General features: G+C 45.6%; 1 protein-coding gene across 1 annotated transcript in view; it reads left to right on the top strand.

The window, feature by feature from the left end:
• The window catches only part of DTL (denticleless E3 ubiquitin protein ligase homolog), a 135,423-nt gene that overhangs the window by 66,305 nt on the left and 52,826 nt on the right, over positions 1-16,292 (top strand). Inside the window, exons 9-11 of the mRNA XM_069608528.1 lie at positions 192-295; positions 6,394-6,498; positions 11,347-11,459. Coding sequence (XP_069464629.1) covers positions 192-295; positions 6,394-6,498; positions 11,347-11,459 — 322 coding nt within the window. The remainder of the gene's footprint in view (positions 1-191; positions 296-6,393; positions 6,499-11,346; positions 11,460-16,292) is intronic.

A 16,292-nucleotide genomic window follows, 5' to 3' on the forward strand; every position in this document is an offset into this window, starting at 1 on the left:
TGATGCCGCACCGCCAGTGTGGAATGCATTTTAATGATGCCGGCCGCCACTGCTGGATGCCTAAACACATTTTAAAACGTATCCTATTCGACTACTGTTAACGGTCTAGTTTTCATTTTGAGCATCAAGTTCATATACCTGAAATGGCTGACCCTTCAACTTGATGTTAATCTGGATGTGTTCAATTGCAGTGTGGTCAAAGTGTGGGACCTGCGGAAGACCTACACAGCCTATCGACAAGACCCTGTGCCATCGAAGGCCTTTCCGTATCCTGGGACTAGCACGCGAAAGCTTGGTAAGCTCCGCCTTTACAGTCCAGCATCACTAGAGTTGGGATGAATCTATGAAACCTTTTGTTTCTGGTTATGCAGCAAGTGAAGAAATGGAATACAAGGATGCCAAGATGCTTTGTTTATTTCAGAAATGGCGTGGTTGTTACTTTCCAGCAATTTTAAGGCTCCTTCACAAGAAAGAAGTTCTTAATATTTTTTTTCTGAGGCGTGTTTATATTGATGTAAATTAACTATGCCAAATAATTTCTGGAAATGGGGACTTTGTACTCTCCTTGATACAGCTATCAGGGGAACCTGTTTTGAAAGCCTACTCTTTGATTTCCTTATTTTTATATATTTTATTGTTCATTTGTAATGCGCTTCATACCAGCGAGTGGTTTCTAAGCCCGGGATCGGGATTTGAACCTGTGTTGCGCCGCGTTGTCTTGCTTCCAAGACAAACGCGTTGCCTCGGAGCTATCCTTCCTTCCGTGGATCGTGAACTGTTTTTTTTCAAGTTTTGAGCATATCTTCTTGAGTATTTTATTTGAAAGGTTACTAGGTTGTTGAAAAATCATAATCTCAACATTCAATTTAGCAACATGGTAAACTGAAAATGGAATAAAACAAATATGAAAAATCCGGGCTGTTATTAGTATCCAAGTACTCATTCGCTCCTGATTAAAGAGTACATGATTCGAACAAACGAGTGTCGGGGCGTTGCCAGCGCAGTGGGAAACTCGTCACAGCTTTCATGCAGCAACTGCTGGTAGGTAGACTGTTGAGCAGTCCTGTAGAAGAATTGGTTGAGAAGACCGATTGAAAAGCCACAGGGAGTTGTTAGTCCTTTCTCTCTTCTGGGTTTGAATGCTTTTTGTTCTGAGAAGGGATTCCCATGATCAATGAACACCTGGCTGAAGGATGTGCAAATATTAGGCTGGTGTGAGATTGAAGCAGAAAAAGGTCTTACCTGGGATGCGTTCTAGTTCATGAGTGGCGAGTGCCGCACGTTTAGCTAGAAGTGCGCGATCACTGTTACATCTGGCAAGGGCACGCCTCAGGAGTGATGGGCACCCAAAGACACTAAAACGTTTTATTAAAGAAATACGTGTCCGCAGTTGATGTATAAGGCAGGAGTAAGTCACCTAGGAATTCTGGACATGGTATTCAAACGTGTGATGGGCAGTTTAGCAAAGTGTGACATGAATGAGGTCAGAATTGGGGGCGTAAAGTAGAAATGATTATGCAAGAAAGGAAGAGGAACAAGGAAGGTGGAGACGACATGCCGGAAGATTGAAGTGGAAAGAGATGTGACCTAGAAGGAAGATGAGACTGCATTGATGGAAAGAGGTCATCTAGATGGTGCACTAACCAACCACAAACATTTAACTTTAGTGTATATGGTCCCATGAGGGTGGTTGAACCATAGCACCACAAGTGCAGCCTGAATTGTTGCTTCATAATCTAGCTGTCCAGTCTAGTGCGTGTGCTAAGCTCACTCCGTTGTGTTGAGAATCAGTCTTCGGTATCCCGCCTTGGACGTGGAGTGCTTAGACACTGACCATTGAGTCTTCTTTTTTCATATGGCAGATGCTTGTAGGCAGGAAGTCAAAGTAAAGTCAGAAATATAGTAAACTGATTTTTTTTTTTTAAAGACTAAAACCTTTTGCAGTATTTTACAAATATGCACAGAGATGAAACCTCACTGTCCCTTATTAACCTGTAAATGGGCACTCATTGTTGTTGCTGTTTTTGATTGAGAACTAATCCCAAATCTTCGGTGTGACCACGTTGCATCTTGCATACCTGGACGTTATTAGTTTACACTGGAATTGGGTGGCACGTGTTTGCATACCGCTAAGGCCGAACATTAACTTATTGCACCTGTGTCTTGACTCCATACGTTTGTTGACAGTAAGATGTCCTTGCCTCTAGACCCAGATATCCCTGGTGCGAAATGCCTTCTAATCAAAAGAACTGGGGGGACACCAACACAAAATCAAGTGGAGACCCAAATATTGCTTGTGTCTTAGAGCTGACCTAAAAAAGCTTTAGCATTAGTTATGTCCATACAACAAGGGTATAATGTCTACACCATATTGGATGCAGCTCATGAAAATAACTAAGATGCTAGACTATCTTCCGACCCCTATTCCTTGAACTGATGCTATAAATCTCTGAAATACTGCTTCAATCTCTAGCGAATGTTTTATTTTCCAAGTCCGCTTAATTGGAAAGAATACGATTGTCCATGCCCTGCTTCCTGATGCTGAGGCAGATGTGGACTTTCTTTCCATGACGCTGGCCACTGTTTACCTACCGCGCTGGGAGATCTGTCAGCACTGCTTAAGGAAAGCAAGCCCTCGCCCCATCTCACTGACGGGCCCAGGCCCAGCTAAAATAGCACATGCTACAGGCTCGTATCTAGCACGCTCTCTTGGAAATGTTTCCAAAACCTTGTTAGGCCAAATCCTGTGCTGTAATGCGTACATGCCAAGGGCTAAAAAACTTTAGCCGCCCTCCCCCCCACCCCACCCCTAAAAGAACGTAGCCATTATCACCCAATGTCTCTGCTGCCTTTTTAGACCTATTGTTTGAGAGAGGGGCCAATAAACCACTCTGACCGAAAGTCTAGATCTGTCTTCCCTATCGGGTAGGCTTTAGAGTAGATGGGGCCTTTCTCATACTACTGCTCCACTCCACCTGCAAGCCACATTCACAAGGTATGCTTCCCCACCATCGCTCCTCAGCCATCGGTACCCCTTTTCCATCATAGATCTTAAGCGTCCGAAGAGTCTCCCGTCTGGCCGCGAATCCTATGGAATTCTCTCCCTATGTAGCTCCGAGATGTTCAGGATCATTGGACCTTTTTGTAAGCGTGACCTTCCTAGCGTGCCTCTCCCTACCTTTTTTGTGCCCAGATTCCTGTCATTGCACCCCATAAATGGCAAACTAAGCTCCTGTTGTGGTGTCTGCCCTTTATGAACAAAAAAAAAATAAACATTTTTTTGTCATTATTTCACCTTAATAAAATAACAAATTTTTACTTACAATTGTCAAGTAGTGTGTAAGGGAATGCAGAGCATTGTGACAAGTACACACCATATCTGTATTTATTTACCTATATTTAGAAAGAAAGCATTGCAATCTCTGTTGTGTAAGGAGGGATTAGCAGTACTTTTAAAGCAAGCACACTTTTAATCGACCCTGCTTCCCATCTAACTCGTGCCTTGGTAATATGTTTTCTTCATTGCCAGTTTTTCTTAATAAAGTATCACAACCTAAATTGCACTAAAACCACATTCTACCCCTTTACTCCTGCACCTCTGCACTCATCTCGCCCAAATCTTTTTGTGTTTGTTTTTTTTTTGTATTTTTTTTTCCAATTACTTTTGGCATTTATATCAAACAACGTACCACGAGCACGGACACTCCAGCACTTATCCGCCCCTCCCCCTTCTCTTTCTCTGCACTTGCACGGTCTGAACACTCACATGGCATACTAGGTTTGTCTTTATTCTCCAGTGTTTTATATTGTTTTTCAATCCCATGTGCCCTCCCTGTTGCCCTGTGGGCGCTTTGAAGCACAATTTACTTGTTAAAGCACCTAACAAATACACAATAAATAAAAATTACATGATGAAGTTGTCAATGTCTTTGGCAAAGGGGACTAGTACTGTGACCTTATGGTTAGCACTTTTGATGTGTTGGGTGCGTGGTCTTGCGTGTTTTGCTTTGTCAGTGAATCAGTGATTGTTGGCGAGAGAACCAAATGTGGACATGGGACTGATCTGGGGTGCTGCACTACAGGGTGGTCGGGGTGAATTAGGTGTATAAATGACTACCTCTGGAGCAGTTACGGGCTCTGCAGTTACATCCTAATCTGTAGGTTTAACTGCATGCATCAGTGCGCAAGTTGAGGGTACACACAGGTCGGACCCCTGCCACCCCCATCCCCGGTGTTATAGAGGAATACAAAAAATGTATAACTTTGCTGCAATCAATTGACCTTCTGCTTGAGGATAAACGTTCCATGATCCTTAACCACAAGAACCTACAAGGCTCTGATCACAAAGCTGTCGAAGCTGACGTGTTAGCGTTGCAGTGTGCAGCGTATGTTTTGATATCGATTCTTAGGTTTAAAAGGTGTGCACCTTCTATACTTGGCAAGTAAAGTTATGAGAATATCTGTTCTCTTGCTTTAACAAAGTGAAATGCTCATTTGTCCTGCACTCGTTCTTTAACTGGGAAAGACCTATTGAGTGAACTTAGAATATTTGACTTGATGCTGGGTTCACTTCTTTTCATGTAGCTCCTCATTGCATATGTCATAGTCCCCACACCCACTTCTTGTCTTGTGTCCTGGAATGCATATGTTTGGCTGTTAATTATCGGTATCATGGCTTGAATCTCAGGTTTCGTGTATTCCTTAAAAATATAGGCTGTGAGCTTAGTGGGTGTCATTATCATCTATTTGCAGTGGTCGAAGTGCACGAAAAGAAGTAGTGGAGCTATGGTCCCTGCACGCCTGCACCCATTCCCCACAAACACCATCATCACACCACCTCCCACACACAATACAAACCCCCAAACACGTGCACCTTTTGTTTAAGTGAACGTTCAGTGTAGTGAACTGAAAGTGCAAGTCTAAACTTCTTCCTACACTGTTATTTTAAAACGAAACCGTTCCGGAACGGTTTCTTTTTAAAATAAAAGTATAGGAGCTGTAAAACGTAATTTAAAAAAAGTAGAGGAGCACCGCTCCCGCTCACTTCGACCACTGTCTATTTGTCAGATTTGGATTCAGTGCGTGACGCCGTCATTTCTTTTCCAGTTGAGTTCAGCCCTACGAAACTGAACTGGTTGGCCTTTGCCGACAGTCTTAGTAGTCGATGTGACCCCCCATTGGTTTGCATGCACTGGAAACTGACTGCTTTCACGTCTTATGCAGGAATCAATCTTACAATCAATGGGGGGCGTGTGGAATCCAAGATCGTGATTTTTTCAAAAAAACTGAAACCAAAGGTTATTGGGGTGTCGAACGCGCGTTCCACTAGATGCGTGGCCTTCAGTCTGACGTGTATAATATGGCTTCCATCAGAGCGGCTCCAGAATCCCATGAAGCAGAGGCTCTCCTTTTCATTTCACAACTGAAGAGAGTAAGACGGACTGTGTGTGCTCCTTCTCCTGTGTGTTTGTATATTAGAAAGACCGTAATGTATTTTATTTGATATCGTTGGATATAGTGAAAAGGTTTTATTTGTTAAACCATCTCGCTAACAACATTAAAAAATATATATACACACACACTAGCTGCGTTGCCTGTGCCCTCAAGTGGTGTCTTCTGTGACCGGGAGGATGTTGCTCTTGTCAGCAAGTCTTGCTTCAGTTTGCTCTGGCACCTCATTTGCCCTGGAGACAGTTGTCTTGTCCTCTGGCAAGTCGTGCTGTTGTTTGTTGTTGTTTCAGAAGCTCTTGATGATCACTGTGCATCAGATGGAGCTTTTGCAAGTGATGTTTGTTTTTTCTGCATTATGTTTGTCACTCAATGGCTTCAGCTCATTTGAGAAAATGTCCAAAAAAGAAAGATTGATTGTGCTCTCTTCTAGTGAATGAACTTAAGTAACTTATAACCTTACCGTTTCCCATATTTGGAGTGGTGTGATAAAAATGTATTTCTTTTTTTTTAATTCCCTTTTAAAAATGCTTTAATAAACCCTTTCTAACTCTGTAAAGCAGTAATACATTTCACAGAAATAACCAACACATCGAACATTTTGCTTCAGACACTTTTCAAAATGTTGCCTCCTTCTAGTACCTACCGCAGTTAATCAGGGTGAGCATCAGTAAATGAGGGTGTCTACGGAGTACATTTTTGCCATCCAAACATAAACTACAGTCTTGCCCCAGACAAAAGAGCAATCCATGCAACATTTGGTAGACGTGGGTTCAACACTGCGCATTTGTATAGCCAGACATACATACACATATAATATGATGTATAGCTTGAATCTCAGGTTTTCGTGTATTCCCTAAAAATATAGGCTGCGAGGTTAGTGAATGTCATGATCTCGGTTGTAATGAATTGCTTATCACCTCAATGTGTAATCCTTCTTCCCAGGGTACTCCAGCCTCGTTTTGGACTCCACGGGGACCAACGTGTTCGCAAACTGCACAGACGATAACATCTACATGTTCAACCTAACGGGGCTGAAGACTGCGCCAGGTAAGACCAAAGGGGAGGTTCCCCAGCACCCTCCTTTCCCCCAGACGTGTGCCCTCCGGAGGCAGTGGCGCTTGGGGTTAAAGGGCACCAGCACTGGTTGACTAAGACCGATGACTTGCTTCACCCAGTGCATAGCACATCTTGCATCTCTCAAGCCTGGCGTTGCCTTTGCCAAGCGACTACTGGACAGATCGTGTTTATAACGCTGCACGCCCTTCCCATGCATACAAACTATAATCGTCAGACTGTCTGCTTGTTACGGCCTTTACAATGTGGATTGCCGGTTTATCGCTTTGTGAAAAATGTTTCTAAGATGTGAATAAAGCATAGTAAAATACAATTTAGTTGCCGCTTGATAGTGCAACATTAAAATGACGAGTTGAACATGAGCACTAGTAACATGGAGATAATAGATGCAAGCCTTAATTTACTGTTGTGCGTGTGTTTCCTCCGTGGGAACAGCAGAGGGCAGTCTGCTCCTAGGAACGACTGGCGGTTTGATTTACCGTTTGATTCCATTTCTGCCATAGTAAGACGTTCTTCATTGTCCCTGCTTAACGGTGTTATCGATCTCCGACACTCATGACCTTTTCAGGGGTTTTTAATCGACCAAATGTGGGAGGAAAAACTGCCCACTTGTCAAACCTGATTGGGGGCTGTCGCGTGATCGGAAAATGGGGTCAGGCTGCATTTTCCAGTGAAGGGAATTGGGCTAGATGGAAGATGGGGCATATTTTTTTTCTTGGGATAGAAAGGCTCATGCTCTTCGCCAAATGAGCGCCTGTTACTTGACGGGAAATATTGCAAGTGAATCAGAAGACTTGTTCGGCATCCATTTTCTTTCATTCTTCTCTGTGCGATTATGTAAAGCCTTTGCGTTTCGGTCACACCATACTTTTTCAGGGCGGGGCTTTCATGAGGACGTAAACCATCCAAGTGAACGGCGCGTCAGCCTGGCTCCAGATAAGATTTTGCCTGGGGAAGTTACAAGTGAAATGATTTTTCAGGGATTAGAAAAAAAAAAAGGTTTAAGTCTGGTGTCGTTTTGTCAGTGGTGGCTGGTGAAGGGGCTCCCCTGCACACTCAAAATAGAAAAAAATACAACCTGTTAGGGAAAAAGGCCCAGGTCACCGCTTGCTGGGATAACCAGTATTAATTTCTACAAAATAGAATGCATCGGCCAAGACCTCTGCTACAGCTGAGCGTTCTGCCCTCCATCGGCATGTGCGGCACGTTATAAGCACAATGTCACTGATGATGTAATGTCATACAGTACAATTCTACAATACTAATTGGTGGAGCCCTGTACATGTAGGGCCTGCTCCATAGGGGATGCCAGGCCACTGGTCAATCTTCATCTGATCAGTTTCGTTCACGTGGGTGCTGCTGAGCTCGTCATCCGTGGGGAGTTTGGCCTAACAATGAATTAACTACCTGGATTTTTTTTTTATGGTCGTAACCGTTCACACTTGGAAGGCACAGAGATGCCCCCCCACCCCCCTCTAGAGCTGTGGTCGCTCTAGTGTGCTCACACACTTCACTCACTCCCAGGCACAGAGATGTGGGGGGGGCGGAGGAGAGCTGTGGTCGCGCTCTCTCCCAGACAAGTCAGCAACTTCCAAGGCCTTCCACCTTCGTTTTAGGCTATGATTTGAAACCACCGACATGGCCTTGCTTTCTGATCTTGGTTATCGATCAAGGGTTGTAACAGTTTTATGGTCTGTGGTCTGGGTTTGGATGGTACCGTGGTATGTAGGGCTCTTGGGGATAAAAGCTTTGTAAAGCGCTGTTTCTTGTGTGGGGGCCGTTGGGGCAGGAGGGCCTTGGTATGTGTTCTGTCGGGTGGTAACTCTGTTCCCTCTTCCCAGAGCACGAAGGCCTGTAACTGACGATGAAAGGTTTATAGTGAGGGCGATGTCTGCGTTTGGGCTGGTGATCTAATGGTAACTTTTTAGTGCTTTTCGCCGCACTTGGGCCTGTGTTCCTAAATGACAGCCACTAAGATGACGTTCGCACTTGCATCTACTATGTAGCCTCCAGTGCATGCACTGCCGTGATTGTGCACCCTCCTTTGTGTGCACTCCCTGCTTTTCTCGCGTCCGTTTCTCTTTCAGTATTCCATAGGGGGTGAGAAGACCCTCTTTCCTTCCCAAGACTGGTGATTTTTCTATTTATTTCTTGTTAGTTCCCCCCTCCCCCACCTGAGAAATTGAAAAATGAGTAAAATGGTGCCTTTTACAGCAAGAATTCTGTGAAAAATGGTGTCAAAAGCATTGCTTGCTGTCGGTTGCATAGGGTAACGCATGAGAAAATCCAGTAGATGCCAGGCACCTACAGCACACACCTACAGCACACCAGTGCATTTCCATGATGTCTTTTTGCGCGATATTTTTCAATATAAAAAACATTTGATTGCAGGCTGCACCAATACATGCCATTACCATATGACAACAGGCGTTGCCACAAAAAAACATGCTGCAGTTATGATTTAGCAAAAACAAAGAGGTGATGGCTGGAAGGTTTAGACTTAATCTTAACCACTGGCAATGCTCTGGGCAACCCTCCAGACCACCGTTCTTCGCCTGCCAAGCCATTACAGAAGGGAAAGACCATATGCAAATCAGGCTTGGCCCCACCCCAAAAGGGGCAGTCCAGCCCGAACTGCTAGGCCACATCCCCTCTGCACGAGACCACAAGCATCCCCAAACATGTTTCGCCCTTGTTGGGGCTCATCAGTGAGGAGTAGCTTGGGTCTCTAGGCCCAGCAGGCACGGGACACCAGAGGTCAAGATTTATTCTAAACCTTCCAGCCATCAACTCTTTTGTTTCGCTATTGTCACCCCGAGTGGGAAGGGTATGCCCAGACGTGGGTCCCTTGCCTGCTGGGCCTAGAGACCCAAGCTACTCCTCACTGATGACGCCCAACAAGGCTGAAACATGTCTGGGGTTGCTTGTGGTCTCGTGCAAAAGGGATGTGACCTAGCAGTTCGGGTTGGACTACCGCTTAGGGGGTGGGACCAAGCCTGATTTGCATATGGTTTTTCCCCTTTTGTAATGGCTTGGCAGGCGAAGAACGATGGTCTGGAGGGTTGCCCAGAGCAATGCCAGAGGTCAAGATTTATTCTAAACCTTCCAGCCATCAACTCTTTTGTTTCGCTATTGTCACCCCGAGTGGGAAGGGTATGCCCAGACGTGGGTCCCTTGCCTGCTGGGCCTAGAGACCCAAGCTACTCCTCACTGATGACGCCCAACAAGGCTGAAACATGTCTGGGGTTGCTTGTGGTCTCGTGCAAAAGGGATGTGACCTAGCAGTTCGGGTTGGACTACCGCTTAGGGGGTGGGACCAAGCCTGATTTGCATATGGTTTTTCCCCTTTTGTAATGGCTTGGCAGGCGAAGAACGATGGTCTGGAGGGTTGCCCAGAGCAATGCCAGAGGTCAAGATTTATTCTAAACCTTCCAGCCATCAACTCTTTTGTTTCGCTATTGTCACCCCGAGTGGGAAGGGTATGCCCAGACGTGGGTCCCTTGCCTGCTGGGCCTAGAGACCCAAGCTACTCCTCACTGATGACGCCCAACAAGGCTGAAACATGTCTGGGGTTGCTTGTGGTCTCGTGCAAAAGGGATGTGACCTAGCAGTTCGGGTTGGACTACCGCTTAGGGGGTGGGACCAAGCCTGATTTGCATATGGTTTTTCCCCTTTTGTAATGGCTTGGCAGGCGAAGAACGATGGTCTGGAGGGTTGCCCAGAGCAATGCCAGAGGTCAAGATTTATTCTAAACCTTCCAGCCATCAACTCTTTTGTTTCGCTATTGTCACCCCGAGTGGGAAGGGTATGCCCAGACGTGGGTCCCTTGCCTGCTGGGCCTAGAGACCCAAGCTACTCCTCACTGATGACGCCCAACAAGGCTGAAACATGTCTGGGGTTGCTTGTGGTCTCGTGCAAAAGGGATGTGACCTAGCAGTTCGGGTTGGACTACCGCTTAGGGGGTGGGACCAAGCCTGATTTGCATATGGTTTTTCCCCTTTTGTAATGGCTTGGCAGGCGAAGAACGATGGTCTGGAGGGTTGCCCAGAGCAATGCCAGAGGTCAAGATTTATTCTAAACCTTCCAGCCATCAACTCTTTTGTTTCGCAGTTATGATTTAACCAGACTAGCTGCACCAATGTACCAGTCTAGCCACATAATACCGCTTATGTTTGCTTCACCCTTGATCGCAGTAAAAAGAAGGCTCCTTGCTCGATGCCCCATGTGATCTGAATGTGCGTGGAGGTGCACGAGTGCCGCATGTGCATATTCAGAGCTGCACTACCCCGGCCGGCATCCCCAATAGGTCATGCAAGGACGGGGAAGCAAAACACCCCTGGTCTTGCATTGGACGTTTGCACTGGCGTACACAAACTGTCAAGGGAAGCCATGGTTGCCTGTGGCAGTTAACGCCAGCCCAGGAGCACCCCCTCGGCTGCTTGAGGGAGCACTTGGTGTTTTCAGTGGGCTCCTTTGATGACTCAACCAGTATGAGTGCAAGTGAGAAAAGACCACAAAATGCAACTTAACAAAAAATACATTTAACTAACGCATGTTTTTTTGGTTTTTTTTGTGCCCCGTACCTTCCATAAATGTTTTTGTATCTCATGGAGGCACTTCATGTTAAATAATCTTATCCTATGTGAATGGATTGCAACGCTCTGTCCATGACCAGTGCCCCACAACTTGGACGTACAATGTGTTCACCTTTCCCTAGCTACCTTGCAAAGGGTGCCGCTATGCAGCCATTTTGTCTGAAAGACTGTACCCCAAGTAGACCTTTGCCAGTTGAACTCATCCTGCTTTGACCTTCCTTCCCAGTGGCAGTTTTCAGTGGACACAAGAACTCCACCTTCTACATCAAGTCCAGCGTGAGTCCAGATGACGAATTCCTGCTCAGTGGCTCCAGTGACCAAACGGCCTATATTTGGAGGGTAAGTGCTTACAAACCCAGTTTCAAAGGCCAAACGCCTGCATTGGTGCGAGCAGTTCAATGCAGTTTAATACTGCATGTTATACGTGTTTTAACCTCTCGTATTTAAAAGCATAAACCGGTTTAGACTTCTAAGCATCCAGTTGTTAATATTCATTTAAGTGCACTCATGATGTGGATGGACACATCAGAAAAGCTTGACATTTACTAAAGGGTCCAACCAGCAACGGAGGAGATGAGGGGCGGGGGGGGGGGTGTTTTGTGCGTGTGGGGCGCTGGGGGGGAGGGGTCAGTTATCACCCCAATAAACATTTGCCTCTCAGAAGATTAGTGATGCACACCTGGAAAATAGCCATAGAAAGGAGCGTTGCTCGTTTGTAATGTGGCTGGCAAAATACAAAAGGTGCACACCCTTTTTAAGCCTAAAAATCTGTGCTTGGCTATTCCTGCAACCCTAACCAGTGATTTGGCAGGCATTCTCATCAGACGTTGGTGTTCCTGTGGGTGCGTGTCTCTCACTTGCTCCTAAAGACCTGGTTTTGAATCTCAGCTTCGACACTAAAATAGTTGAAGTGTGCAAATGGATATTTCCGAGATCTGGCAGAAAATGTCTCCCCGGATCTCGAATATCTGGCCCAATGCTAGTACTGTGCATCAACTGTGGTGGGTCAGACGGATGAGTCGGACCATGACTTGGCATATTCAACGCTTTCTTTATTTCAAACAATAAGAATATTCCTCACTATCCCAGGTCTTCAGGTGTTCCCTGCCTAATCAAAACTAACTAAGGTGCTCATCGTCGGGTTGTGAAGTTCAAAAGTAAAGTCTGTCCTCTGTCAAAAACTAAACTGACCCTACCATTAAGACAAAACAACGCAAGCCCAGGAGAATGACCCCCTTCTCCTGGAGTGGACTCCTCAGCATTGATCTAAAATCTTCAGATGGTTCTTGGATATCCGTTGCATTAAGTCACTCACTTCCTTTAGGGGACTTTTCCAACTACCTGGTTCCCCCTCCTGCTGGCTTTGTGATATCTGCTTTCTCTGTGTTTCTTGCCTCCGAGGTTTCTTCACTTCACCTTTCTTCAATGTCTTGGAAAGTCTCTCTTTGTCCAGTATCAGATGATTGAATGGAACCAATCTTACTGTTCCAGTTCTCAGTATTTATTCCTCTGGTTATTTGATCCCTTACAGGGACGAGTATGATACTCTTAACGATTCAGAATCTCTTGCTCTCTCACTGGGACCAGTACGATGGACCCAGCACTGATTCTCACTTGCTTGGTTACCGGCTGGATTACTGGGACGAGTAAGATGGGTCCTGTCATTATTTTAGTTCTTGACTCTCCACCTTCTCACTGGGACGAGTATGATGACCCAAGTATTCATTCAGTCGCTTGACTTTTCACTTCCTCACTGGACCGAGTACGATTCTGGTGCTCGTTATATTCGTGTTCCTTCCTGGGTCTCCCACCGTCTTTGTTACTTTCTCTTCTAGGATTTGGCATCACCGGGCCTGTTTGCAGGATGGGGTTTCCTCTTCTTTGTGTCAGGATGGCTTCTGCCTTCTCTCCGACTCGCTCTCTCTGATTCTCTGGCTCCGCTCCACGGTGCCAAAGTAGTAACGGTCTCGGCCTAGTTATCAGACTGCACAGTCTTCCACTCCTGGGTCACACCACCACTCACGACTGGCTCTCTACTTTGGGGTTTCCTTCTCTCCCGCTTGCAGCTCTCTGTGCTTCCCTCGCACGCCAGCTGGTTGTCTTCTCAGCACGCAGGACTGCCCGGTTTCTATCGGCTTCAATGACCACGCTGGTTTGAAACTCCCGGGCTCCTCTACTCCTTGATAACATTCCTTCTTCTCTTTTCATAACCTATTTGCTCTGTGTTTCTTTGTTTGTTGCACAGAACCAAACACTCAAGACTGCTGGGTGGTGGGTATGAATTGCTGGTTGGGGGCTATGCATTTTCTGCCCTGCTGCTTACCTTTGCCTTTCTGTTGGAGTAATCTCTGCGACCGATCCCACTCCTGTTTAGTACAATGTTGAGTGGTCACGCAAGTCTGTTTTGGCGTGTCGGCTTACCTGGCGGGTGGGGGGGGGGGCTGTTGGCTGCCATAAATGTTTAACGATGACCTACTTATCGTCTCTTGATTTGGGCGTGACTCTGTACCCAAGTCACGTCAATTTCAGAAGCAGAGACCTTTCATTTCCTTTCATGTTTTCCCTGAGTGAGGCTAAACTAGACTGTGATGGTCTACCTGCTGCAGACACCACAGGGCTCCCTGAGCTTCAAGCACTGAGAGCTATGAGGGTTTATGGGCCAGCCTCTGATCTGCAACCTGCAAAGATCCTAACCTACAGGACACACGTCTGAATCCTTACAGGGGCAACATCTCCCAGCATCCCTTACTCCTAGCATACACTACCTTCCCTGATGAACCATAAAAAGAGAAGAATGCAGGGGACACTACTGTAGCGCCATTGTTGATCCACTGCATCACAACCGATAAAGTGAAAACACGTTCAGTGTCACAATGCCCGCAGTCGCTGCCTTTGAACAGCTCTTCCTCATTAATATGGTGCTTTGGTGATTTATCGTGGGATAATGACCTGCCCTCATGTTATTGCTCTTTGTTCTCATGCCTACTGACTTGTGCAATGCCAGGAAGCTGACGCTGGTCCAAGTTTTCAGCCAATGCTATGCACCCCAAGCCACTGTTCTCCCCACCTGTGTCATGTGAACGACCTCCAAAATGGATAGCTCACTGATTTTAAATGGCCGACCTCTGGCATGAGAAGGAATCCTGCACTTTGCACGATTGAATCCTGCCTGGGCTAACTCAGCCCTTCATCCTTGTTGAGATCCGTCATTTTGGGTACAGCCCATTAATTGGGTAATGACAGCTGTTGTTTACTGTGCTTGGAGGTATAGTGATTCCAACATACCAACCTATGTAGCACTATATACAAAGTTCTATTATCATTTTCTGGTTGAAGAGTGGGGGTCAACATTATAAAAAGCAGTATGTTTAGCTCACTTTATGTAGTGTTCTGTATCAGGTGGTAAGCAGGAGGCATGAAGACACTTGTAATTATAATTATAGAAGTTGCTTTATTGTTGCAGGGTACAGAGTAGAAGGGGAGGTAGGGAGCTACACTGAACACATCCTTTCTAGTTGATCTCCTGTCCTGTTATCCCCAACTGACAACCCTGGAACCTTCAGCACACCACAAGGTTCCAGCTGGGTAAACATTCTATAGCTTGCAATGATGCACTACAGCAAGCTCTATACTACGCTTTAACAATGAGAATATTTGTCGGGTTTTGTTCAAACTTGCTCGCTAGTAATGTAATTAGCATTTAGCTGGTAGCTTTCCAGCAAGAGTGCTTCAAAGAATATTTTTGCAAGTGACTCATAGCAAACTTCCAGAAAAGTGTTTTTTGCATTAAAATAATCTTTTATTCAGGTTTTATTCTATAAGTCATTGGTTTGGCTAAACCTTTTACTTGATGTTTAATATTGGTTTCTTAGTCTATAGAGTATGCATTTCATTTCACACACCCTCCCAGTGGGTTTGCGCTTGAGGCTGCTCTTCGGCTGTGGAAGTAGTGGGCTGAAGGAGGAAGACTTTGTAATGGAGAAATGGTTTAGCAACAATGTATCTCGAATGGTTTGGCTATTTGAGTGTTTTTCATCTGCAACTTGTAGAATTTAAGAAATGTCATTTTTGGCTAAAGACTTATTTAAAAGAATAGGAATTTCCCTACCTCAATAAAATGCGAATGGGTCTATCAATGTCAACATGTCCAAATAAAAGTAAGACCTGTGTCCGTAATCCTATTCTGACCCTCGCACTCTAAAGTAACTCAAAGGTGCAATGGGTAGTGTTTAAAAAATGGTCAAAGTTAAACATGAGTTCAGAAATCAACAAAATGGTTTTTCCTCACGGACAATAGTTCACAGTTCTAGGGAGAACCTCCTTCCCCAAGTTATTTGCATTTAACATCCAATTTCAAACAATCATCAAGTTTCCAAGAGGCCGCCCTGTCTCCTGAGTGGTCATGTAGCTTGAGGATCTTGCTCCCTTCCCCAAGGTTTCTCTTTCCTTCTAGTTTCAAATGCTCCTTTCTCCCCAGGGACCTTTCCTTCCCTTTATACACTTTTGTTCACAGTTCACAATGTTACTGTTTCCTTTAACTTCTTCTGTTAATGCATCACAACCATAGCTTGAGGTCTCCAAGACATGATTTTTCCTTTTCACAGTTTATACAACAGACGCATTTGTCTTCACCTGATATCCTGCCAGGACTATATCTAAAACAGTCAATGCTTCTTAGTATTCGGGGGGAAAGGACTCCCCCCCCCCCTCTGATGTTTGGAAGGCTGGGTTCACTAACCTGCCCAACACGTCACTTGCCTTGTTCAAAAGGCTAAACGGGATATTTTCTTCCCTTGGCCTCTCGCTGGCTTTGTCCTCCTTATTTTGCGTTTCTCATTAGTTACAAGCTTCCCCTTGTGTATATTTCTTTCCTTTCATTCTATTTTATAAGTAATGGCATCGGTGCGCGGCCACCCGGTAACCGTTCACTTTCCCTGGGCGCTTACCAGATGCCTTTTGGTGTCCTCTCCTCAGTCTGCTTTGTTGAATTGGCTCGGTATGTGCCCGGCTAAGCGCAGTCTTGCCACTGTGCCTCTCCTTGATGCAAGTTTCCTTTGCTCGTGGTAAACCTACCGGCACCACCTCCTCGCCTTGGTGAGGTCGGGTCGGCCTCTCTGCTGGCTGCTGCAGCGCGTCTCCCCCAGCGTGGTGTTCAGCTGCGTTACCGACAGG

Source organism: Ambystoma mexicanum, chromosome 4q (assembly GCF_040938575.1).
Source record: "Ambystoma mexicanum isolate Mex_15411 chromosome 4q, UKY_AmexF1_1, whole genome shotgun sequence".
In the NCBI taxonomy this organism is placed as follows: domain Eukaryota; kingdom Metazoa; phylum Chordata; class Amphibia; order Caudata; family Ambystomatidae; genus Ambystoma; species Ambystoma mexicanum.